Source organism: Nanorana parkeri, unplaced genomic scaffold (genome assembly GCF_000935625.1).
Source record: "Nanorana parkeri isolate BGI_ZX_2015 unplaced genomic scaffold, ASM93562v1 scaffold11, whole genome shotgun sequence".
Lineage (NCBI taxonomy): Eukaryota > Metazoa > Chordata > Amphibia > Anura > Dicroglossidae > Nanorana > Nanorana parkeri.
The window spans coordinates 2,156,439-2,182,950 of NW_017306279.1; the positions used below are offsets into that span (position 1 = coordinate 2,156,439).

Consider the following 26,512-nt stretch of genomic DNA (forward strand, 5'->3'; position numbering starts at 1 on the left):
AATTCCAGTGGGTCCCTTTATAGATTCACAGCCTGCTTCACTACTTCCAACTTTATAGAGACAATGCGTACAAAGACATGGGAAAGATCTGATCTCAGTCCACAGTCGCCTTGGATTGCCTACCCAATAGTACATTATAAAGGCAGTATAGCTCTGGAATTTAGCTTTGTTGTTTCTACCCACTAGGGCATCCCCCAGTGGGCATTTTGAATTCACTCAACTAAATACACAAAATGAACAGGTTAATAAGCCCATTCATGCCGTTTATTGTATTTATTTGTTTAAAGTGAAAAGGGTTTTGGGTTTTGAAAAAGCAAGCCCAACTCATTCACCCAAGGAAATGTATTGTGTTAAAAGATTAGTCTGAAATTATACTGAAGATTAAACAAAAATTATAATGGGAGATTAGGCTAGTAGGAAGTGTGACCAGTTCAGACACAGAATATTAAATATGCTTAGAAACATGCTTTCAACCCACATTGTTCCAGTTTATTCTAAATGAAAATGGCGAATGATCATTTGGTAACACATGGCCATGTTGTTTTCCAAAATAGATAGAGTATATGTGTACCTGCAACAAAAAAACCTGGTCTAATGGAAAAATAGGAAATTAATGTATAGCACACAGCTTTGTTACAACAAACCGGGAGCGGGTCTGTGGTTTTCTCTGATATTTAACATAGCCAAGCTTAGTAAAGAGTGCAATCCTAGTGAGGTAGGTGCAAGAATTATCTTTTCACTCAAAAAAATCAATTTTTAAAGAGCACCTGTACCCAAGCTATTAACATTATTCACATATTCTTAACAAAACAGCAAAAGAGCTTTAAACAAGCTGTTACTCAACTCTCTAGCTCAGGGCTGCCCACAATTTTTCATCTGGAGATCTACTTTTCAAATTACAAGCTCAAAGCTCAATGAGATCTACCAGCAAAAAACACCTTTATTTAAAAACAAGAACATTAAAATCGTTACTGGATGGGAGGGAGGTCCATATCCGGCAGCTGGAAAAGAAGCGTATATTAAACTCATTCCTAAGGAAGGAAAGGACCCCACAGATCCAGGCTCATATAGGCCTATTTCCCTACTAAATGTAGATGCTAAAATCCTGTCAAAAATTGTGGCCACACGCTTGGCAGATATACTGCCCTCCCTGGTGCAGCCGGCGCATGTTGGTTTTGTCAAAGGACGCTCGGGGGTGACCAACATACACAAGGTCTTGATGGCATTAGAGTTAGTGAGGACCTTCCCGTTAGAGGATTCGGCCATAATCACCCTGGACGCCGAAAAAGCGTTCGATAGCATCGACCTGCGCTGGCTGTTCCTGGTATTGACGAAGTTTGGATTCCAGGGGCGAATCGTGTCCTTCCTCAGACAGATGTACACATCACCGATAGCGAGGGTTCTGACACAGGCGGTACTGTCCGGACCCATCAATTTGACGAAGGGCACACGTCAGGGTTGCCCTCTGTCACCACTGCTCTTCGACCTTTTCATTGAACCTCTGGCAGCACATATCCTGAGTTCCTCGGACCTCCATGGCATTAAGGTTGGGAAATCCGAACTACGTATAGCTCTGTTTGCGGATGATATACTGTTTTTCACATCTCAACCCAGTGTGGATGTGAAGGCTGTTCGGACACTGTTTGCGCACTTTAAGACCTTTTCAGGTATTCGTATAAACTTTACAAAGAGTGAGATTCTTTCCCTTTCAGGGGCAACAATGGTGCAGGGAGAGGGCCCTATGCAGCTCAGAGTAGCCAATTCAGCTATTACTTATCTGGGTCTGAAAATCGGGAAAACGCCATCATCTTTATACTATCTGAATTACCCCCCTTTAATTGACAGGATAGTCAAAGAACTAGAAATGTGGGGGAATCTCCACCTCTCGTTCTTCGGGAGAATACACCTGCTAAAAATGATTAGTTTCGCCAGACTCCTGTACCCCATGCAAAACCTTCCTCTTCTACTGAAGAGTGGCGACATTAAAAGACTTATGAGAGCAATGTCGCAATTCGTCTGGCAGTCTAAACGGTCAAGGATATCACACAGGAAACTGTGCTTGCCGAAGAGCGAGGGGGGTGCTAACTTCCCGAATATTAAATTGAACAACATTGCGTGCTTGCTCAGACATGCACTGGATTGGTTGTCGGGTAGCTCTATGTACTCAAATACGGACCTGGAAGGGGAACTAGTTGCACCATGGGACTTGAAAGCGATCCTTCATTGTAGGATCCCCATGCTGCCCCCAGGCATTCGACAAAATACTTTATACAAGGACACCATCATTGCATGGCGAGAAACACAGAAGGCACTGCAACTGTCTCCTTATATGTCGGTCCACAACCCGTTCTTGGGTAACCCTATGTTCTCACAAGGTGTTGTACGCTGCTTTCCATAAATGGAGAGATAAACGGTTATTTAACTGGCGACAATTATTCCATCCACGCACCAGTCAAGTTGTTAACAGTCCGTGGTGTGGCAGTACACATGTGGTGTAGTTTGGCAACTTTGGCACCCAGGACTCTCAGCTAGAGGGGCTGAGAGGGTCCAAATGTAAATGTTTTATGAGGAACAAGCTGGCTTTTCAGTTTGTTCCAGGTTTCCCAAGTTGTAGCTGGGATCTTGAGATTTCTTAGAGTTTTGGGTGGGATGAAATCTCCAGTCCTGGTGCCAGGTGTTGCCAACAACCAGTCTGGGCTGATCAGGTGGCTGAGAGCAGCCTCATTAAGAATACAGACCAGAGCTCAGAGGAGGGGTGGTGGTGTGTGCTTGAGGCACACGAGGGCCAAGCTAGGTGGTGTGGTGGAGCCACACACGGAACCGCCAGGGAGGCTGGAGGATTTGACAGGCTGAGAGAGCGAGGCACACAAGATGTGTGGAAAGCTGTTGGAAGTGGCTAAAGGGTATGAAGTACCACTGAGGCATTTTGTTGAGGCAAACGTTAAAGTCCTGGGACTGGGAAACCTTGAGGCAGTGAGACAATATATCCTATTTGGTAAAGATAACGTAACTTTACTTTGTGTTATATGCTGAAGTTAAGCCTTCATTTGTGGTTTTCACCTGTGAGTTGCCTGAAGAGAAAAAAAAAAAGACTTTTGGTTTTACGGAAAAGCCTTGTGTGAGTGCTTTGTGAGCTCCCCAACTTTACAGTGGGTTTTTTCCATGGTTTATGTGGTGTTTACATGGTCTCTGGATTCCGATTACCTTTGTATCTACATGCATACGATCAACTATTATTGTGAATATTTGTAACCACTTTTTAATATGTATTAAACTTAACATTCTTCATGAGGAGAAGGTGCCATTCTCTTTGTGTTTACTCTTCAAACATTCTGAATATAATGGACAAAAGTTAGAACCTTTATTTACCTTGATTTATCATCATTCACTCTCCTAGGGTTAAGGTGTGAAGTAAAATGAAATCCCTCAATTTGGACTGTTGTCACCAGAACAGGCATCTTCATTTACAGACATTTTCTTTCTACTTACAACTGTGAAGATTTGGGTTCTTCCTAATATTGTCTCCTAAAGGCAGATAAGAAGCGAGGGTTCAAATCCATCTCAACTCTATACAAAGCAAAAAAAAAGATCAGTTTTGACCTAATTCCTTAAAGTGACATTAAACCCTCAGATTTTTTAACATAAAACAATACTGTAATGTGGGCCTTACTGTAATCCATGGTTGTTTCCCCTCTCTTTGCTGCTCTTCCTTTTAAATCTGTATCTGTTCTCATGCTGGGCAGAACTTCTGTTTTGCAGCAGACTGCCTTGTCTCTGAAATAGATACATGGTGTCTGTGTGAAGGTTCACAACCTGAGCCAGCACTACAGGAAGAGGCACTCAGCTGCAAAGGGAAGTTCTCCCCCAGCATGAGAAGACATGAGGATTTAAAAGGAAGAGCAGCAAAGAGAAGGGAAACCACCATGGATTACAGTAAGGCACACATTACAGTATTGGTTTATGTTAAAAAATCTGAGGGTTTAATGGCACTTTAACCTCTGCCTCCCTAACTCGAGGAGATCACAGATACAAACACTTAGCTCTTATCTACTGGACAAGTTAACTCGTAACACAAAACACGCTAGCTTACTGTCCTTAGCCCTCATTTGGTCATTTCATTGTTTTTTCTAGAAACTGTTGATGGTAGGTTAGCTTGCTTCGTTTGACCATTTTGCAGTTTAGAACTGGTTTAAAATGTCCCTAAAATAATGGTGTATGTCAGCATTATACGAACCTCTCTATTCCTCAAAAATCTCCCTCTGCCCTCCAAAAATCACAAGCACTTTTTGGAGTGTCCCTGATTTCTTTTGGTTTGTAACCTACCAAAGTTTATTCATTCCACTGTAATGACCTTTTAATCAACTGCTATACCAAAGTAGTTTTGTTTCACCTAGAAGGCAACATAGGTAGGTTGTGTACAAATGTGTATATATACCTTTTCAACCCCACTGCCTAGATATAGTGCTGTGAAACTTCTGTTTCAGGGAATACATAATTTGAGTGGAGACACTAAAACAGGACTGATGTAGGATGAGCACTGACCCACTGCCCGGCTTCCTGATTGGTCAGGAAGCTAGACAGCCTTGGGAAGTGAAGCCGGTGTTCTTTCGATAGAATACTGGCTTCTCAGGCAATCAGGAAGCTGGATGCCGGGTCATGAGCTGCCGCCTGGCTTCCTGATAATCGGGGCACCGGTATCGGTGCTCTGTATCAGGGAGTACTCGTACTCGATACAGAAAAATCGGTATCAATGCATTTCTAATTACAGCTCTAATCAATAATACATCATGAAACATGTGCATAATTTTTTTTAAATGCAAGCAGTGTAAGTACCTGAATTGGACCTGGTATCAGCCTCAGGCAATCCACAGTAGAGCAGAGCTCAGACTTGGAGAGGGAGAAGCAGCACAAGGAGCCAGACAGTTGTGCTACAGTGCTCATGTATTGTGTTGTATGAAACATGCTGACAGGAGGAGGCAGCAGAGTGACAGAGAAATTAACTCTTTACTAGGGATGAATCGATAGTGGTTTTTCAGTATTGAGTATGAGTACTGATGTTTATCTTTCGGTTCTCGCCGATACAAGTACTTCTGATTTTGGCTGGCTCGATGCTGATTGGCCGGAAACGCCGAGCTTCCCAGCCAATCAGCATTGAGCCCGCTGTTTGACCGCCGGGCTTCCTGATTGGCCCGGAAGCCTGCTCCATGTTTCCTTGCGGCACTGCCAGTTATAGGGAATCTCCCTCTGACTGGATGTTCCGGTATCGGGGGTAAGTATCAGAGTATTTGGGTGAGTACAAGTACTCGCCCACATACTCGATATCAGCACTGATACTAGTAACGGTGCACCCCTACTAATTACTGTGCTGCTTCTCCTTTTAAGGGCATGTATGCACAGTCCCAACATATGGGGATTGGGAATCAGCAGTGTTGCTTCCAGCACACACCAGCTGACTGGTGAGAACAAGCCCTTACTGTTCACTCAGCGGTTGGGGTGGGTTGAGGATGACCTGGGTTTAGAGGAAGGGGGTTGAATGATGCTGGCCATCAGAATGAGGACAACTAGCAACAGAAAAAAGTACTTTATATCTTGTTATTTTTCACTGAGGTTTTGCTTTATCAAATGCCAAAACGTGTGAGCAACTTACACAGTGAAATCTGTTCTAGGATATTAATACTACCTTACCAAACAAGCAACTAGATTTGGGTGGAGAGTTTTTTAGGTTCCCAGATAATAGTCTGGAATATTGGCACTGTGGTCCTGCAGGATGAATGGAATCTAGGAGAACAGGAACCTTGGAAATTTCCTATGCTGACTCATTCTGTCCCAGTTTCCTAGTGGTAAAGTCAAGCAGGTAAATCACAGCTGTGGGAGTAAAGATAAGCACATTGCTCGGCTAACCTGAATCCTTGTGCTTGCACCACTGACAGGTGTTGTCTGTATAGTTGTAAGATTACCATACTAACTGTCTAGTGCCCAGCATCAGCTGTCATTCTTCAGCCATAACATGTTTATATGTACATCTTTCTGTCAATTTAAAGGCAAGCATTACATCACAGTTTGCATTTATTTACATATTAGGCAACAAATCAAGCATTTTATCCGATATCTCTTATATATTTTAGCAGGGGATTTTGGTTTTGGCAGGTGCGATGGCGATAGTGAAAGAGGAATTTGGCTCAATGATGGTGTGGAGATGGCAGGTGTGCATGCAAGCACATTCCTGAAAGGGAGAGGCAGACATTGTATTTTAACGGGGGTTGCAGGCATCCTGTTGAAGCTGTGGGTGGGATGAGGTGTAGACAGTGTGTGTGTGGGGTGTTAGAAAATGGGGGTAAGAATGGGGTCAGGTGCTGTGGTGGGGGGGGCTGGCACAGTGGTGAGAAAGGGTGCATGGTAATGAGATTGGTGTGGCAATTGCCGTTGCAGTGGTTAGTGGAGAGGATGGGGACGGGAGTCAGGCACTGTGGTTTGGGGAGAGGGTCAGACACAGGAGTTAGAGAAAGTGGTGAGGATGAGCGTGCAGCGTGGTGGGTAAGGGGGGGAGGGAGTGCGGTTCAGGTCCAATCATTAGGGGAGTTAGTGGGTGGCTAGGGGAGAGGGTGGAGGTTAGTCATGGTGGTTAGAGAGTGGGTGGGAACTGAGGTCAGGTGCGGTATTTGGGGGTGGGGAATAAGGGACAGCTGCAGGTGAGAGCAGTGGTGGGAGAATGGTGCTTAGGCATGGTACTTAGAGCAGGAGGATACAAGCACTGTGGTGAGAGTAGGGGGTAGGTGCAGGCATGTGGTATGGCCACTACAACATGCCCCTGGAAAAAAGGTGCCAAAAAATGCCGGAGCCGAATCTTTCCTATGTGAGTTCTACAATACCATGGCGACCCTACCCCGCATGGGAAATTATAGCATTTTTTCTACTTCTGCTCATGTGCTATTTTGAAAAGTAGAGTATTACAAGAATAGAAATCTTGGTGTTGCAATCATTGACATAGGCATACAGGAGAATTAATACAGTTGTGATCCCCGCACATAACATGTTGCTCAGTTCTCCTCCATACCACGAAATGCATCAGGTACAAAACACTCATTAAGGCCCGCTTCACACCTGGGCGTTTTGTAAAACGCTCAAACACTGAAATCCCATTATTTCCTATGGGTATGGTTCACACCTGGACGTATTACAGGCCGTATGAACGCGCTAGAAAACGGCCTACGCCCAAAGAAGTACAGGAGCTTCTTTGGGGCGTTTTTGTCGCGCGTATCTATTGGGATACAGCCAGGTAGCCCCCAGAAACTTGCGAAACGCGGTAAAAACGTGCGCCACGAAACGCGCATATTCAATACGCCTAGGTGTGAACGCAGCCTAAAGGAGGCAGAAAATGAGGGGGTATGGGAAGGAAAAAAATTGCTAGAGGGTGGGGAGCATGAGTCTGTTTTGTAAGATTGGAAAACAACTGAATCTTTTTCTTTCTTTGCGGTTCGATCCACGGTAGGGCTTGTAAATCAAAAGAAACGAGAGAATGTTCCATAGAGTTGACATTTTATTGCAGCCTGAAGTTTTCAGATTGTGGCCTGTGGTATCTAACTGCAAGTGGCTAAAGTAAACAATACAATGCCATGCATGTGCAGGTAATTTGTCTAATTACCGTATGACTGTATTTTCCTGCTGTCATCCTCGCCACCATTGAGATGGAACCCATGGCCATGATGTTGAAGTCATGGGGTAAAATTCATACTTTCTTTATTACAATCTCAAAGTAAAGTTTTACATTCACATGCACACAAACTGGTAACTTCACCCACCTTTTATGTAACTACAGTATCTGTTGCTGTTGTTTTCTTTCTTGACTTTGAAAATGATCATCAATCTGGAGCACATAAATAAAGAATTTGAAAAAAATATATGTAGAATACTTGGTGATCCTGTTGGGAAGGTCCTTCTTCAGGCACTTCTGTTGTATGGTAAGAAGGCTCTGTCCCTATCTCCTAGTTGTGCATTGTCACCCTGTCACACAGGCTTCTGAGTGAAATTGAAAGTGGTGTTTCAACCCACTTTACACAGGCATGGTCTATTGTTGTCACTTTCTGGAAAGCAGCTCTGAGAAATTACAGTAGAGGCCGCAGAAGATCAGCAGCAGTGAGATTCAAGAAAGGATTTTTTTAAAAACAGATGCAAATGTATAAAAAAAAAAAAAAAAAAAAAAAAAAAAAAAAAAGAAAAAAAGTCTCATGGCAGTGGTTTATGAAAGTGCTTTATTTAGTTAGAATTTACATCTAATTTAAATTTGCACAAGACAGGTATTGAAGTTCATTACCAAGTCATGGTGCATCCGTACACCGTTTGCAAATCAAAAGTCTTACAGTCCTGAAACACAGGATTAGGATTGAATAAAATTGTACAACACTTAAACAATTATGATGATAATCAGCAACATTAGGAGTATTAGCGAGTATGTTAAATTATTTGGTCTTCATTGGGTATGAGAGCTAAGTATGGATTCCTTCTGCCATATTGCCATATCCTTTTGTTGTCTAAATGCTTTCATTAACTTTTATGCATAAACATGATTTCTGCCTTTGTACTGCCAAGCATGCACCAAGCACACATTAACCTTTGGGAGCATGCAACATAATGAGCCAGTGCTCAGTGGGAGAAATCAGATTTCTTCCACATATGACAGCTTGGCCAAGCCAGAATGCATATTTTGAATGCAGCAATGAGCATAGCTTGTGTTCTCAGTCCTCTGACACCATAACACTCAATGCAGAGATACAATACATTCCCACGCTTTATTTACATTATGAAAACTAGGGTCCAGTCTTTTGGAATCCTTTGTAAAATTGCAGTTGGAGGAAAACATTTCTGTGGCTTCATGAGAAATTTGCAGTTCAAAACTAGCTATGTGAATGCAACAGCAGCATGTCTGCGTTCGTTTTTCTCAGAATGTTACCTGCTGTAAATAACTTGAATGGCTTCTGTAACTGTACAGCATGTACAACATGAGTATTCAAACTACCTGAAGAACCTATATGTTGGGGCTGCCACAGACCGCTGAATTTCTCCCCAGAAACATTAGTCTCAGGGATATCAGCCCATTATCAAGCAGATGGTTTGAACACCAGGAACAGCAATAATATTTGTTAACGGTGATAGCGGCCCCTGTGCTGGAACTTGTTCTCTTCCTCCTTTACTTAGCAGAGTAGGTTCCCGTCACATTTGTGAGTGAGTGCATTAACACAACATGTTTTTCTGCATTGAGGCACTATGTGGAGGCAGCCCATTTATTTTAGTTGGGCTGGCAGAGCACCTCTGCAATAATGTTGTGCCTGCAGAATTTTCAATTTTCACAACACTCAAATGTGGAGCCAGCCTACTGGATTGGACAAATTTTGCAAAAATCTTCAGCGACCAGGTAAATGTGCACACAATGATTTTCTATGAAATCCTGCACAGTAATAAAAAGGAGGGAGATTGCCAGGGTTACAAGGTTGTTGCCAGGCCATGACAGTGAAAAACTGATTCCTGCATTTAAGTTCTGTTTGTTTCTACTATTTTTGTGAAGACACGGGGAGAAAGAGTTTTTTTTCATTAAAACCATGCAAACTTTAAAAATCACACGTACTCCAAACCCTCTCTTGAACTTAACACAAAGTGGGTGATTTACTAACCTAAACACACGCACGCACCAGGTGCGTGTGATTTTCACACAGCAAAACGTATATATCAACCAAAAAGTCTCTAAAAGCATATACCAAAAAGTCTCTAAAAGCATATACCAAAAAGTCTCTAAAAGCATATTTTCACTAATGCCATATATGGAAAAATCATGCACATGATGCATATATAATGCTGCTTCACAGTTTAGACAAAAATGGTTAGCTCATGCATTTACATTCCTGCATTCATCAACGCAAGCAACACAACATAGAGCTAATTTACACAACATCACCTTGTAATTCATGCAGGGCTTTGCACAACACACCTGCTGGGTGTGTACACACTACAAAGGTGTTTAGATTCCACCCATAGATCATGCTGGGAGGGAACACACTACAGAGGTGTATACATGTTCGTGGTGTGTTTATAAGGTTAGTAAATCAACCCCAAACAGTCATAAAATACATACCTGTTTATACCTAAGCTGGATAGGTACATCTCAGTACCTCACCCTGCTTCTTCCTGTTCACAGCACTGGCATGGATGGATCTTTGTAATGCAGTCACTGTATAGTCACTTCTGCCTGACACCAAGAGCAAGCCCAGGTTGAAGGGAGAATTTAGGTCCAACGGAATAAAAAAATCTGTTACAGCATTAGAGAACACAACAAAGTTTCTCTCTGATATTATCAAATATAGTGTGTTTTTTTGCCAATGACTTTTTAATTAATTACTGGTTAATGTAACAGACAATTTCCACACATAGTAACTTGAGTCTGAGAATGATTTAAATATCTAAACATATGACTTTTCAAATGTGTTGGCAAACTATGTTGTATTTGTCCACATTCCCTAAAGCTGGATTTAATCCTTATTTTGGCTGTGCTGGCTTACAGCAGATTTACAAATGTTTTGTGTTGTAAATTTCATTTGCTGCACAAGAATATTGCTGGAAAGACTGTTTTTCTAACTGTGCTATCCCAAATGCTGACACAATAGAGAGCAATGTCCAATGTGTGGTCATCCTGTCTGACTGGTGAAGACACAGCGATATTGGGAGACATCATGGCCACAGTTGAGTCAACACGCTGAATATGGACAGACAAAAAGCTGTTCAGCCTGACAGAGCACTTAATGACTAAATCAAGTACATCACTCAGCAGTGTAAACAAATTAAACGACTTGTTTCCAATGATTGCCCTCCTTACTTCTCTTCTATTTTTATTTTCGCAGACAATTAGTTCACATAGAGAATGAGATTGGACTTGAAGCCTATGCTGAATCTCTGGATAAAGCGCTACCTTGGAATCAGGGTATGAATCAGAAAGTGGATGTTTAATGCTTTGAATGATGTAATTTATTACCAGAGGGAGCTGGGTAGACCTGCAGAGAGCAATGAATGTGTTGGATGTATCTTATGTAAGCGATGCACAATGTGTGCTTTATGTGACATGAGCCATGCTTTTAGAGATATATTTTTGTGTTGCAAGGGCACATTAATAGCAGACTGCTCACCACAGTGTGTGTCCGCAAATTAAAGTAATTCCTCTCTGTCCTTGGGGAACCTTGCAATGAACAAGACAACATATGTGGTCAATACCTGCAGATGCTACAATTTCCCAAGGCTAAAGAGCTGCATTAGAATTACAGCTTCTGAACTACGGAAAAAATAATTTAATTAAATTGTCAGTCTATCACAAATGTATGTAAGCTTGATGTGAATAGCGGTGAGTTGAATTACCACCTAGTAGCTCTGGTTCCCTGGTCTAGCCACCACCATGACATCTTACTCCATTCACAGCAATGTAAAGTATGTAAATGTTCTTATATGTAGTAGCTGGGAAACCTGAAAATATACAACCCCAATTCCAAAAAAGTTGAGACGCTGTGTAAAACCTTAATAAAAACAGAATGCAATGATTTGTAAATCTCATAAACCCAGATTGTATTCACAATAGAAGATAGAAAACATATCAAATGTTTAAACTAAGAAAATGTACCATTTTAAGATAAAAATAAGGTAATTTTGAGATTGATGGCAGCAACACATCTCAAAAAAGTTGGGACAGGGCCATGTTTACCACAGTGTAGCATACCCTCTTTTTTAACAACAATCTGTAAATGAATGGGAACTGAGGAGACCAGTTGCTGGAGTTTTAAGAGAGAAATGTTGTCCCATTCTTGTCTGATATAGGATTCTAACTGCTCAACCGTCCTGGGTCTTCTTTGTTGTATTTTTTGTTTCAAGATGTGCTAAGTATTTAGCTAAGTCATTGTTGAAAGGTCTGGACTGCAAGCACCCGCACTCTTCTACTATGAAGCCATGCTGTTGTCAAACATGCAGTATGTGGTTTAGCATTGTGCTGCTGAAATATGTTAGGCCTTCCCTGAAAAAGATGTTGTCTGGATATATCTTTCAGCATAGATGGGGCCTTTCTAGATAAGCAAGCTGCCCATTCCATACACACTAATGCACCTTTATACCATCAGAGATGCAGGCTTTTGAAGTGAGCACTGAGAGCATGCTGGAAGGTCCCTCTCCTATTTAGCCCGGCGGACGCGGCACCAATGGTTGCCAAAAAGAATGTCAAATATTGATTCGACTGACCACATAAGAGTTTTCCACTTTGCAACAGACCATTTTAAATGAGCTTTGACCCAGAGAAGACGGCAGGGCCATCTGAGGACCCGAAGATCACAGTCGTCCAATATTGCGTTTCAGCCTTGGCCCTTGCGCACAGAGATTTCTCCATTTTGTCGAAATCTTTTGATCATATTATGTACTGTGGATAGTGATATATTTAATGTCTTTGTAATTTTACATTGAGGAACATTATTCTGAAACTGCTTTTCACAGATTGGTGAACATCTGCCCATCTTTACTTCTGAGACACTCTGACTTCTTTAAGATGCTCTTTTTATACCCAATCATTTTTCTGACTTGTTGCCAATTAACCTAAATAGTTGCAAAATGTTCTTCCAGCTTTTTTTTTTAAATGGTAAATTTTTTCTGTTTAAACATTAGATATGTTTTCTATTTCCATTGTGAATAAAATATGGGTTTATGAGATTTGCAAATGAAGAAATAATGTCACCAGCACACCATACCGTAGTAGTAAAGCAATAGTCCATTTAATGACACATTGCCATTCGATGCATCGAATGGCAATGTGTCATTAAATGGACTATTGCTTTACTACTACGGTATGGTGTGCTGGTGACATTATTTCTTCATTTGTGGTATGCACGTGCCGTCCGTTGTCACTACGAGCACCCACACACCCACCCATACGGGTTCCTTCCGGTAAGGAGTGCAGCAAGAACTCTGGTTCTGAGTATGAGATTTTCAAGTCACTGTATTCTGTTTTTATGTAGATTTTACAAAGCGTCCCAACTTTTTTGGAAATGGGGTTGTATTTCTTTCCCGTAGAATCTGTAAAATATGTTTCCTCGGAAAGTGTAATGATGGGGTTGAGGTCTATGGAAACATGCCAGAGATGTCAGAGACTTCCTTCCTGTCTCCTCCCACCAGGCCTTAACTATGGTGCCACTTTCTTCCAGCTGGACTGCCCACTTATATTTATTATATAATACAGCGGTAAAATGATGAACATTGGGTTATTAACCCCTTCGTGACTGACGACGTACAGTGTACGTCGCCAGCATCGGGGCTGTTTAAACAGACTCCCGGTGACTTTTGCCGCCGGGACTCTGTTTAAACTTGTAGAGCCGACTGTCGGCTTTACAACAGAAGCAATCCTGGCGACTTACCTGTCGCCAGATTGCTTCTGCGTCCCGAAGAAGGGGCCGCCCCCCCCGCCGGACACCCCCGCCGTGCTTCCCGGGCTCCGTTGCCCCTCCTACGGGCCCGGGACCGGCGATCTTTGTGTCCGCGGGGAGCTGGGGAGGAGGTCGACGAACTTCCGTTCATCGATCCCCTCCCCGTTCTATGGGACCGGGAGCGATGCAGATTGCATCACTTCCGGTCCCTGGGCTGTCAGTTCTGGGCTCCTGCAGCCCAGCTATAAGCTATTGAAGTGCGATCTGCACTTCAATAGCTTATTTCCAGTGTAAAGGTGACACTGGGGGTCTTTTGGACCCCCAGCATCACCTTAAAGAGTACCTGTCACCACCATCTGCTATCACATGGGGGGGCTTGCAAGCCCCCCCATGTGATAGCAGTCAAAGTAAAAAAAAAAAAAAAAAAAAACAGTTTTTAAAATTAAATTTAAATAAAATAAATCTAATAATAATAAAAAAAAATTTAAAAGTCCCCCGCCCCCGCGAGCACGCGCGTCGCCACGTAAACACGCGTCGGGTGCGCCTACGTATGAAAACGACGAACGCGCTACACATGTTGGGTATCGCCGCGCACGCCGGAGTGAGAGCAATAATTCTAGGGCCAGTATTTTGGGGTATCTCTAAATTGATGACCTGTGGGGGCTTTTAAAGCGTCTTCTATGGACTTTTTGGGGTACTGGGGTTCTTCGCTGTTTTACGGATGTACGCAATTTGTAACCTGGGCATGTTGGGTATCGTTTTACTCGTTGTAACCTCATCTTTTATATTTCATTTAAAAAATGGGTTTTTGTTGTGTTTTGGGGCATTCAATTAAATGTTTCACTAAATATTGGGGTTTAATAAGGAGTTGAGCTAATATTGCGCAACATAAAAATCTGCAACTACCACCATTTTATTCTATAGGGTCTTGGCATTCAGAAAATATATAATGTTGGGGGGTTTTAAGTAATTTTCAGGCCTAAAATGTGGAATATAACATGGGTACAAAAAATGAAAAAAAGGCCTCAGTCATGAAGGGGTTAAATGGCACAAAGAACTGGAGTATTATGGTGGGAATATCTCACAACTGGAGTCCCTGAGAGATATAAAAAGAAACAGCTTCAGATTCAACTTGACTAAATAGAAATAAAAGTAATTTTGGGTGGAGTGGTTGAGGTAATACATTATCAATTAGTAGATATTTCATGAAAAAGAGATAGGAGATACAGTATTCTACGGTTACCTCTCACTTAAAAGGTGGCCTCCCTCATTACCATCACCTCTGTTTGAGTGTCCAAACTAGAATTTGTGTCTTAACCAGTTGACATCCGCGGTGTTACACCCCCTTCCCATCCAGGCCATTTTTATTATGTACTTCTGCACAAGGACAAGGTTGTCCTCATTCTTTTTCCTAAGGTGGCCTCTGCCTTCCACTTTACCCAGAACATTTTTCTTTTACTCCTCTATCTTGCTCAGTTCATCCAGAGGAGTTGTCTTTTCATCACTTGGATGTGATTAGAGCTGTTTGGGTCTACCTTGCAGCTATGTCTTGCCTAAGACTCTCTCTTTGTCAACCACAAGGGACCCTGTAAATGACAATCTGCTGTACTTTAAGATTAAGGTACAACCTTTTCCAGACACATTCCACCAGATCTGTAAATGCTTTCCAGGCTTTTTGGCATCAAGCTTCTTCCAGATTTGCAAGGCTGCCACCTTCCATTCAGGTGTTCTGCAAGGCATCTAAAGATTTGAGCTTTGGGCGTAAGGTCTTTCAAGCTACCCCCAGTGTTTTTTCCACTTTTATTGTTTTTTATGGGCTGTTAGAATTGTAGTTGCTGCGGTGCCCTTCCCTCAGTTAGACTGTTTGGAATTCTACTGATCCTGTGTCCCTTGATTAGGAAAGCAGGATTTTTATACTCATTGTATAATCTTTTTTATGGAGTTCATCAAAGAACACAAGCCCCACCTCTCCGTGTTTATGATCTACCCCTACTACTTTTTTCCACAAAACGTAACCATCATGAGAGTAGGGGGGGGGTTATACCTTATTTGATCAATGGCTTTTTTTGTTCGCTAGTGTCCAATTCCTCCAGCTCTGCTACCCCCTATTCTCATGCTGCGGTCTGTGTCCCCTTTGATCCCCACTGCTCTCCCCACCTGTATCAGCAGAGACATCGGGGACGGAGTAAACAACGATATCTCAGTGTTTGCTGACGATACCAAAATTGGGAGGGTAATAGAAACAGACGAAGATAGTATAACATTGCAGGAGGACCTGGATAAAATAGGGGAGTGGGCAACTATGTGGCAGATGAGGTTTAATGTCGAAAAATGCAAAGTTATGCACTTTGGGATTAAAAATAGGCAAATGGGTTATACAATTATGGGTATGCCGCTAGGGAAGTTGGAAATGGAGAAAGATTTGGGGGTCATTGTAGACCATAAACTGAATAATAGATTACAGTGCCAGGATGCCAGGTTGCTGTAAGCAAAGCTAGTAGAATCCTATCCTGCATCAAGAAGGGAATGTTTTGCAGGGATAAGTCTATAATTTTGCCACTTTACACATCAATGGATCGGCCTCACCTGGAGTATGCGGTGCCGTTTTGGGCACCGGTACACAGAAAGGATGTCCTTGAGCTGCAGAAAGTCCAGCGGAGGGCGACCAAACTCATCAAGGGGATGGAGGACCAGAACTATGAGACAAGGCTACTAAATTTAAATATGTTTATGTTGGAAGCAAGGAGATTAAGGGGGGGACATGATTTTCATGTACAAAATGTTCAATAGTCATTGCAACATTAGCAACAAACTCTTTAAGATTAATTCCGTAACAAAGACTTGAGGCGACCACCTAAAACTGGTAGGAAAAAAATTCAAACACAAGGGGTGAAGGGGGTTCAGTTCGCGCGGTTAGGGTCTGGAACTCGCTGCCACAAGCAGTGATTTCCGCAAATAGTCTGGAATCATTCAAGAAGTTTTGGACGATTTCCTGAGAGACCGTAATGTACAAGGATACAGGTACTCTTCAAAATGAGAACACTCAGGGACCTATACACACACAATAGGTTGGACTTGATGGACTTATGTCTTTATTCAACCTCAAATACTATGTAACTATGTAAATATATTGTGTGACCTTGGCCAGAGATGTCAGGGCACCATGACTGAATCCACATACTTAGGCCTTTGCTTGGTCTTTTTTTTCTTCTTTAATGAGCTGCCCAGAGAATTCCACCTTGTCACGAATATCTAAATCAGTGTTTTTCAACCACTGTGCCGCGGCACACTAGTGTGCCGTGAGATATTTTCTGGTGTGCCGTCAATAAATCGTTAATTTCTTTGATCGATCAAAAACTTGAAAAACACTGATCTAAATCATCATTGCCAAAAGCCCTGCCTCAAAGAATACCTAGACCAGCTGGCCAAACATCTGCTCTACCAGCACCTCTCCTACAATCATCCAGAGGGCCCTTCCCTGCAAATTCCCTGCAAATTCAGACACCGATCTTGGCCTAAAAAAGCCTAGACCACAATTCCAAAATACAACATGCTACACTACCCCTATTCCTCCCAGTACTACACCTTCTGGGAACACAAACTCACCATACCTTGACTGGCAGACTTCAGTGATCACCTTCCCACCTACTCATACTAGTTTAATTAAGCCTAGGGATATTTCCTGTTATGTTTGCATATGCAAAATTGTTTGGTGATAGATGTGGAACAAATATGTTACACCCATGTTGGGTTGTGTTCGGTTACAAATGATGACTTTTACAAAGTTTGTTTAGAATTATGGGTTTAAAGTGGAACATTTGCTATTTAACACTCATTAAATATGTTTTTGCTTTCATGCTTATTGGTGTTGTTTTACATGTAATATATGTAAGCCTTCAATACTATAGGCCAGTGGTGGCGAACCTTGGCACTTCAGCTGTTTTGGAAGTCCCATGAGGCATTGCAAGTCTCTGACAGCCACAGACATAACTCCCAGCTGCAGATGCATGTTGGGATTTGTAGTTTTGGCACAGCTGGAGTGCCAAGGTTCGCCACCACTGCTATAGGCAAACATGCTAACTAATTTCATGAGTTAGGCTACTTTGGTTGGAACGCGTTAGCATGTTTGTCATGCCTAGTTTAATGCCTTTATTGAATAATGATTTTGTGTTGGATCCGTGGTTATGGAGCGTTGGAGCTTTGATTATGCACTGGTGTTCTGAGGAACTGAAGTAACTGCATTGGACAGAGGAGGTAGAGCACTTTCTGTTTGTCTTCCATGTCAGGTTTTTACTGCTTTTTGCGAACCCGCTGGGGAGATTTACCTTCTCTGTTTGTCTTGGTGGTCTTTGTCACTAGGACTGAAGGTGAGGGAAAATCCAAAATTTTGAGTTGTCATCAGAACAGTAATACAAGGGGAAGCTTCCAATAGGGACACTTGTTTCAGTAAAAACTATCTAAGAGGAGATTTCCTTCACTTTAGAAAAAATTCTCCTCAATGTGAGACAGTTGGCAAAAACCTGACAGGGGTATTAACTAATCCCCACCAGCTAAAATAAAAAATAAAACATTCTGGCTTTGAATATTTATTAAGGAAATATTGAGTGAGAAATTGCATGTAATGTGAAATAATAAACAGCAACAGTAAACATGTGCAGCATCCAAAAGATGTCCCACATTTTAACGGATATCCATTGGCATCTCAGCATCTGTCTTCAGCGTTATGTCCTCAGGGTGTTCCTGTGTCTTATGTTCTGTCTACAGAAAATAAATTCTGCCAGTATCCTCTTATTAGAAAAAATCTTGTTGTATCTGCTAATACTATGTGAACATTATAGACTATGAAGTTGTCGTCAGAAGTCAAAATAAACCTGCACTTCAAATACACCATTTTCATAAATTTTGTGTCATCAAGGCAAACAGAATATATTGACTTGCTCCCACTTTAAGCCAGAGGAAGGTTGTGTTATCCACAGCTCCCTTGTCAGCTGCTACATCCTGCTCAGTGCCTTCATACTTTGCAGGGCAAGCCTTTCAACAGTTGCTCTTTCTACTTGACATTCTACTTTACGTATTAACATTTACATTTTTGCTTATCATACATTATTACTGACAGCTCTTTAAAAACGGCACATTGAAGAATAGAAAGATCTATAATGAAACGCTGACGGAAGCCCAATGCCTGTTTGAGTCATGCTACTCAAACTCATAAGGCCAAACATTCTTATGCAATGACTACCTTTTTTTTTTTTAACTATGCAGTACATAATGTGGAACAGTTATCAAGCACATTAGTGACTCAGACTGCATCTGGAATCTTGGGAAGCATGCTGAAACAGCTTTGCTCAGGTCTACACCAGATTTAGCACTGGAGATGAGACAAAATTTCAGTCTAGACAGATACACAATTAAGATGTGTTCAGGGGCAGGTTTTATTCCCTTGCAGTGGTACCTTAGACTCTATGCTTGCCTATTCAGAAAATGCAGCTTATGATGATACTCCAGCCATGCCTTTTGTGAAAGGCCAAGCATAGAATGGGGCAGAGAGAAAACACCCCCACTGGTCTCTATAATATCTACAATAATTATGTCATCTGAGTTTTTAGTAATCAACCAGCATTATTTCTCCTACCTATCTCTCCTCTCTTTCTTTCCTGACTGTATCTTCTCACTCTCCTAGCTGTCTGCTGTTGCTCTCTCCTGGCTGTCTCACCTCACTCTCTCTCTCCTGGTTGTCTCTCCTTGCTCTCTCTCTCCCGGCTGTCTCTCCTCGCTCTCTCTCCTGGCTGTCTCTCCTCACTCTCTCTCTCTTGGCTGTCTCTCCTTGCTTTCTCCCCTGGCTGCCTCTCCTTGCTCTTTCTCCCCTGACTGTCTCTCCTTGCTCTTTCTCCTGGCTGTCTCTCCTCTTTATCCTGGCTTTCTCTCCTCACTCATCCTCCTGGCTGTCTCTCCTGGCTGTCTCTCATCACTCTCTTACTTGGCTGTCTCTCCTCGCTCTCTTACCTGACTGTCTCTCCTCCAGGGCCGGCCTTAGGCCTTTAGGCGCCCTGTGCGAGAAAGCTTTACAGCGCCCCTCAGTGACCACACCCCTCAGTGGCCACACCCTTTAGTGGCCACACCCCCAGTAACCACACCCATTTATTACACAGATTTTTGGTAAAATATAAAAAGCGGGGTCACGTCGGGTAAATAGACACCAAACATGTCATGCTTTAAAATTGCACGCACCCGCAAAATCGCAAAAAATTACCATGCCCAATATTGACCATAGGTGACGCTTTAATTCACCTTTTAAGTTGCATTAGTGAAATAAATGAACTTTGCACGATATTCTAATTATTTGAGTTTCACCTGTATAATGATCACAATATAAATAGTACTCCGTGTATATAGTGCAAAACCTTGATTCAGTATTAGTGGTAAAATGACTATTAAATAACCACAGTGTAAAAAATATTATTTCACTCTTGTGTCATCATGGTAGTGAAAAATAATTCCTAGATAATATGACAAATTGTAAGTGGCTCATTTGCCAGTAAAATATAAACCGTAAATAGTCCAAACTTTAAAACAGTCCCAATAGGTGAAAAAAACAGTGATGTATTTCCGAGTGAATCCAATGAAGACTTCAAACAAATATTTTAAAAATAATAGATTCTTCCCACACCAACGTGTTATAAGTGTTTCCGAATTGCCTCCTTTCGGGTGTGCACTCACCTGATCTGTCGTGGTATCAGTTCGAATAGACCCGCCCCGACGCGTTTCGTCATAAAAAGACGTCCTCAGGAGGTCATAGACCAGGATACTGCCGAAAGAGACATCTGAGATGTGGACCCTCTGATCTGATATCGCTGATTATCACCTCAACAGTGGGTTGAGTGCACACCCGAAAGGGGGCAATTCGGAAAAACACTTATAACACGTTGGTGTGGGAAGAATCTATCTATTATTTTTTATCTATTATTTTTAAAATATTTGTTTGAAGTCTTCATTGGATTCACTCGGAAATACATCACTGTTTTTTCACCTATTGGGACTGTTTTAAAGTTTGGACTATTTACGGTTTATATTTTACTGGCAAATGAGCCACTTACAATTTGTCAATTATTTTTCACTACCATGATGACACAAGAGTGAAATAATATTTTTTACACTGTGGTTATTTAATAGTCATTTTACCACTAATACTGAATCAAGGTTTTGCACTATATACACGGAGTACTATTTATATTGTGATCATTATACAGGTGAAACTCAAATAATTAGAATATCGTGCAAAGTTCATTTATTTCACTAATGCAACTTAAAAGGTGAAACTAATATATGAGATAGACTCATTACATGCAAAGCAAGATAGTTCAAGCCGTGATTTGTCATAATTGTGATGATTATGGCTTACAGCTCATGAAAACCCCAAGAACCCCAAATCCACAACCTCAAAAAAGTAGAATATTACATGCAATCAATAAAACAAGGATTGTACATAGAACAATATCGGACCTCTGAAAAGTACAAGCATGCATATGTACTCAGTACTTGGTTTGGGCCCCTTTTGCAGCACTTACTGCAATTACTTTTGCACGATATTCTAATTATTCGAGTTTCACCTGTATATGTTTAGATTGGGATATTTATATTTATATATTTACATATTCACTTTATTATCACCTTCAGCGCTGCACAATTTACACTTCATCCATTTTTAACCCTAGGGTTTACAGCGCAGCAGCTTTTATATCAGACCTACCCATAAGCGCGGATTTTACATTCTCTAACGAATAAAAGCTGTTCATATACTTTTGTGTTTTGTGCAGTGCACATACCTTCTTTCTCTCTCCTCTTGCCTGCTGCTTGCCATTAACCAGTTCTTAGACAATAAGCCCTGCTTGCAGATCCCCTGTATCCAGAGTTGCAGCAGGTGCCGATCACTGGAATGCAAAGTGTAAATGTATCTTAGCTAGCACTGTTAGGCAGACTGATCTCCTGGCCAATGGTTCCTGTATAATTCTCATCATGATGTCATCCCACCAGTAGAGGAGCAATGTTGAGCATGGAACATACAGTATATACAAAGATAGGTGGTCTCTGAACACCAGTGCTGAGGGGGCTATCCTAATTCCACAGACACCAATGGCAGGGCACTATTCCTCTTCCCACTGACATCTGATGCTAGGGTGTTTTTTTCCTTCAACTGATCACTGATGCCGGGGTATTGTTTACACCACTGATCACCGACCCTGGGGAATCCCTTACTCCCGCTAACCGTTGACCCTGGCACATATTTTACTCCCAATGATCACCAACCCAAAGGCATTATTTGCTGTGATTTACATCAGGCCATTTCTAACTCCCACTGGCATCGGTCTGGCACCCCAACAGACTGAAGGACAGGGAACTGGCCTTTTGTTGAAAAATTTAAGAACTGCTCTAACTCACCTAATTTGTTATGAAATTGCTTTAATCATGAGAATACTTAAATAGAGCCTAATTATAACAGCCCCTTTCACCCATCCTGTGCTATGTGCTAAATACCTCAGATTAGTTGTGAAATGGATTGGGAGCCGCAGGAAACATCAGACTGGGCAATACTCCAGTCCTCCACCAAGTTGTATATGCAACCTAAACACCAGCTTTCGTTTCAATCCTGGTTACAGGGAAATCTACCTCTGAATGATATTCACAGCCATGTTTTCATTTTTATAATGCATTTACTTGACTGATATTATGTGATGTTGTGAAGCTCAGATATCATTATTGATATTAAATGTTGCAAAGAAGAAATATTAATTGTAGAGGCTCTACATATATTATAGGTTTATGCTGTGCAAAAAACAAAACGAGGATTGTGGTAACCAGCCATCATCATTAGCACCCCTAACAAAATAGTATATCTGATTTCTGGAGCAGTTTTCTGTGGTTGCTAACAAACTGAGTCACATACTGTATTCTTATACCCCTTGAGGATTTCAATGGGGAGGCATCTCCACCAGAACCCCAAGTTCTGCCCAATTGCTATATATTTTACACACTATGGTGCTATTTACCATAGTCAATTGTTTTTCCACTGTGTAAAAAAAAATTATGGAGAAACCAACTGCAAGAGACTGACACCATAATTATGGTATTTCTGGAGGAGAGAAAGACCCAAACTAAGGTAGGAAGGTTTTTTGACCCTGGGATCTCACAAAGAGAGAAAAGAAGCTGGATAGTAATTCAACCTTTGCAAAACTTGGTATTAGTATTAAACTCCCAAACATTTTTTGCCCAAGCACTTAGTCATCATGTTTTTCCAAACAGTGGCTCCAACCCTCTCAGCTCCACTTCCATGAACCTTCTCCTGAGTACAAGATCACAAGGGACAGAACAGTCTACAGCAGCTGTCCATCTACTGGCTTGGAGAAGGGAGGAAGGGGGAAGGAGCAGCTGCCTGTGTGTTTGTAGAGAGAGACACAGCTTGCTATAACACAAGGGTGGCTCCATGAAACCCTGCAGGGGAAAGGAGCCACACTAAAACAGGATATCAGGACCAGTGATTTATTCAGCATTGGAAATAGCCTAAAACATTTTGAATTTAATATCACTTTAAAGTATATATATATATCTATATATACAGGGCTTGAAAATTTTTAGGGTGTCTCACCAGCCAGTGAAAAATGTCATCAGTCAGCATGACCGGACTATAGCCTTGCAGCGCCACGCTGCTGACAGGATATGCAAGATGCGCAGCGGGCCTCCCCGGTACGCTAGTAATAAACGTAGCTTGTCAGAAGCCAGGCACAGCGTGTGCTGGTTACTATTTAACCACTTAAAGACCAGGTACTTACACCCCCTTCCTGGCCAGGCCATTTTTCAGTGTTCAGCGCTGCGGTACTTTGACTGACGTTTAGTCACTGCTGCAACGCTCTACTGAAATTAATTTTGTACAATTTTTTGGGGGGCAGATAGAGCTTTCTTCTGATGGCCGCACACCCGCATGCATTATACAAGCGATCCAGTGGCTCTATAGCTGCCGGACCGGTTGTATGTAAACAGCCATCCAAGAAACTCCCGCCCGGCCGTTTAATTACAACTGGAAATTCATTGTGTGCTCCAGGCACTCCTACCTTGGTCACCTCCACAATTACATCTTTCTTATTTACCCTATACCAGAGCAGTGCCAATGTATACCATATCATAGGGCCTGTGTCAATGGGCTTTGGGCTAGTGTAAAGATACCTATTCTCACATTGAAGCTTTGTGAATTAAGTCTTATGTGCAGTACTGTTTATGAATGAGAAAAACAGTTCTTTGTCAAAGTAAAACAAAATGTGTATTCTAACAATGTTTAACATATTTTTACTTGAAGACATTAAACTCTTAATGTTTTGTATTTACAGGAGAGGAGGATCCATCTAAAGAGGTATGCACATATTCTGCATATGACATCATGGGTCATTTTAATATCCTAGCATAAATATAGTAATGATTTGTAGTAATTCACAGCAGTCAGCCACATTTTACTCTTCATGAACCTGCAGTGTCAGTCTAGTGATAGCTGATGCTGTTGCTATGGGTTCAACACATTACTATTTGCATCTTTAATTATAAATGGTGATCATACATGAGGCTCAAATCAAAAATACACATTCAGGAGCTGAGCAATATTTATGTTTGTGAACTGAACATTTTTAGGAGAAAATTACAATGAGATAAAGTAAGAGGTAGCCTATGAACTGATAACATGCAGCAGCTCATCATTCTTTGCTGAGAGATCTGACTCAGGTGTTGCAATCTGTTTGCACAGTCTCCAGCAAATTTGCCAATTACTATGTGTTATCAGGGCTTACCAGAAAGGGTATAAATTAAAGTGCATGTTAGGCCAAAACTTTTATTTTTAGTTTTGGATAGAGTATGGAAGGGTCAGACGCTGTTGGGATTTTACTACTATCCTAGGTTCCATTAGAAAGATTTGCTCTAAATCCTGTCCTGCTGATAACATTTCACCAGACAGTGAAGGAAAATCTCCAGAAGCAATGCAGACAGAAATACATTAAAAATAAATATTTGTCGAGTGGGAAAGCTAGGACCTCTTTTTTGGGCCTTTGTCTGTGTCTCTTGTGCAGATTTTTCCTTACATCCTTTCTGTAAAAACAAAACCATTGTCAGCTTACTGAACTAAGGAAAGCAACTCCACTCATTTGGTGCAATAGGAGCTTTCCCTGTTCTTCTCTATAAAAGCTAGACAGTTAGTCACACCTGTGTAGTAAGTATAAGCAAAATGTGCAAATGGTGGACATTCAAGGCATCAACTCAGAACATTGTTTAATTTTTTAGATTATAAATATACTTTATTAATATGCAAATCGAAAATTAACAAAACATAAAAATATAAACCAATATTAAACATGGCTCCATCAGAGATACTATTATCTCAGTAGGTCTTCCCTTCCGTAACACCACTTTGTATGCATCTCAAGATAAATATAAATAGGGTTTTTTAACCCCTCAAAGATCATACAGTACTCATTGCATTACAACTTAGGTAATCTCATCTCAAGGTAAGTATAAATAGGGTTTTTAATCCCTCATAGATCATACAGTACTCATTACATTACAATATAGGTGTTCAGTAAATTACATGTTGTTTTATATACTCCTAGTATGTCTCCTGATGAAGCAGATCCATGCGAGAAGCGCGTAGAGATGAATCTGATATGAACACCTATATTGTAATGTAATGAGTACTGCATGTACTAGTTATACTTATCTTGAGAAGCATACAAAGAGGTGTTATGGATGGGAAGATATAGTGACACAATAGTATCTCGGATGGAGCCACCTTTTATTGGTTTATATTTTTATGTTTTTAAATAGTTGATTTGTATATTAATAAAGAATATTTATTATCTAAAACACTAAACAGTGTTCTGAGTGAGTGCCTTAAAAGTCTTCTATTTGTACATTTTCCTTATACTTACTCAGTAATGGGATGTGGCACATATGGGAACACATAACAAACATATTGTGGGGGTTTCTCAAGCTTGACTGCAAAAGTGGAAATACACTTTAAAATGTTTAGTTTATATTATGGATATACTGTATGTGTATGTGAATAAAGGCTAATAGGCATACATTTCATTACATTGACATTGTCCATATCAAGGTTCATCTGTCTTATTATTCCAGGGTCTCTTTAATATATTTGCATGTTTTCCAGGGCCCCGGAAGCAGTGGATCTCTCAAAGTGGTGCATTTTGGACTGGTATAAAATGACTAAATGACAAGATGGTGAACGGAATTCCACATTTAATTTTTTATAGTACCCCCACATATTTTGCAGTAATCATTGATGTAAATTGTAAAATATATGTTGTATATATGTTGTAATCTTTTTTTAAATGATTAATAAAGATAACTTGTTTAACAATTTTGTAGTAGTCAGTTTGTCTTGTTTAATTTTTGGCATCTTAGAGCAGAGTAATCTTCTGCATTATTAAAGTGTCAAAAAATCAATCTGCCAATGAAATCATAGATAAGTAAATCCTACCTGTAGAAAGTGATGCCAAAACACCTTTTATTACTGTTAACTAAATGAGAAACTCCAGGAGAAAGGTAAAATGAGTCAGTGAACTAATGCTTTCTACCAAACATTACAATGGTATAATATTTATTTATTGTTTCCATATATAACAATACAGGCATATAAACATGTAAACATCCTGTTAAAAGACCCTCCCAGGGAGAAATCCAATCAAAAACAGAAGAGAAAGATATTCATAACTGCTTCCTAAAACAGCCGCCATACATTTCCCTTCCCATTGATATTAAAATCATTCTTCCCACCTGGGGGTCTCAACTAAAAAAAAAAAGCAAGGAAAATGACAACCAAAAATTACAATGGTGCTGAAGCCAATAACATGCTTGTTTCGTTTTTTTGGGAAGAAAGTAGGGAAGAGACGGAGTCCCGTGACTGAGGAGAGTTTACTTTTCATTGTGGTCACTGAGACAGGAATTAAGAAGAATCTGCCGTAGGGAACACAAACAACAACTAAAGCGCTTTTGCAGCATGTGAAAGGGTACGAACCCTTCATAGGTTTTAA

General features: G+C 41.0%; 1 protein-coding gene across 1 annotated transcript in view; it reads left to right on the forward strand.

Moving 5' to 3' along the window:
* The window catches only part of WDPCP (WD repeat containing planar cell polarity effector), a 249,435-nt gene extending 223,660 nt beyond the window's left edge, over positions 1-25,775 (forward strand). Inside the window, exons 16-18 of the mRNA XM_018555708.1 lie at positions 10,887-10,966; positions 23,810-23,832; positions 25,630-25,775. Of these exons, the coding sequence (XP_018411210.1) occupies positions 10,887-10,966; positions 23,810-23,832; positions 25,630-25,680 (154 nt within the window). The 3' untranslated portion in view covers positions 25,681-25,775. The remainder of the gene's footprint in view (positions 1-10,886; positions 10,967-23,809; positions 23,833-25,629) is intronic.
* The last annotated feature ends 737 nt before the right edge of the window (positions 25,776-26,512 follow it).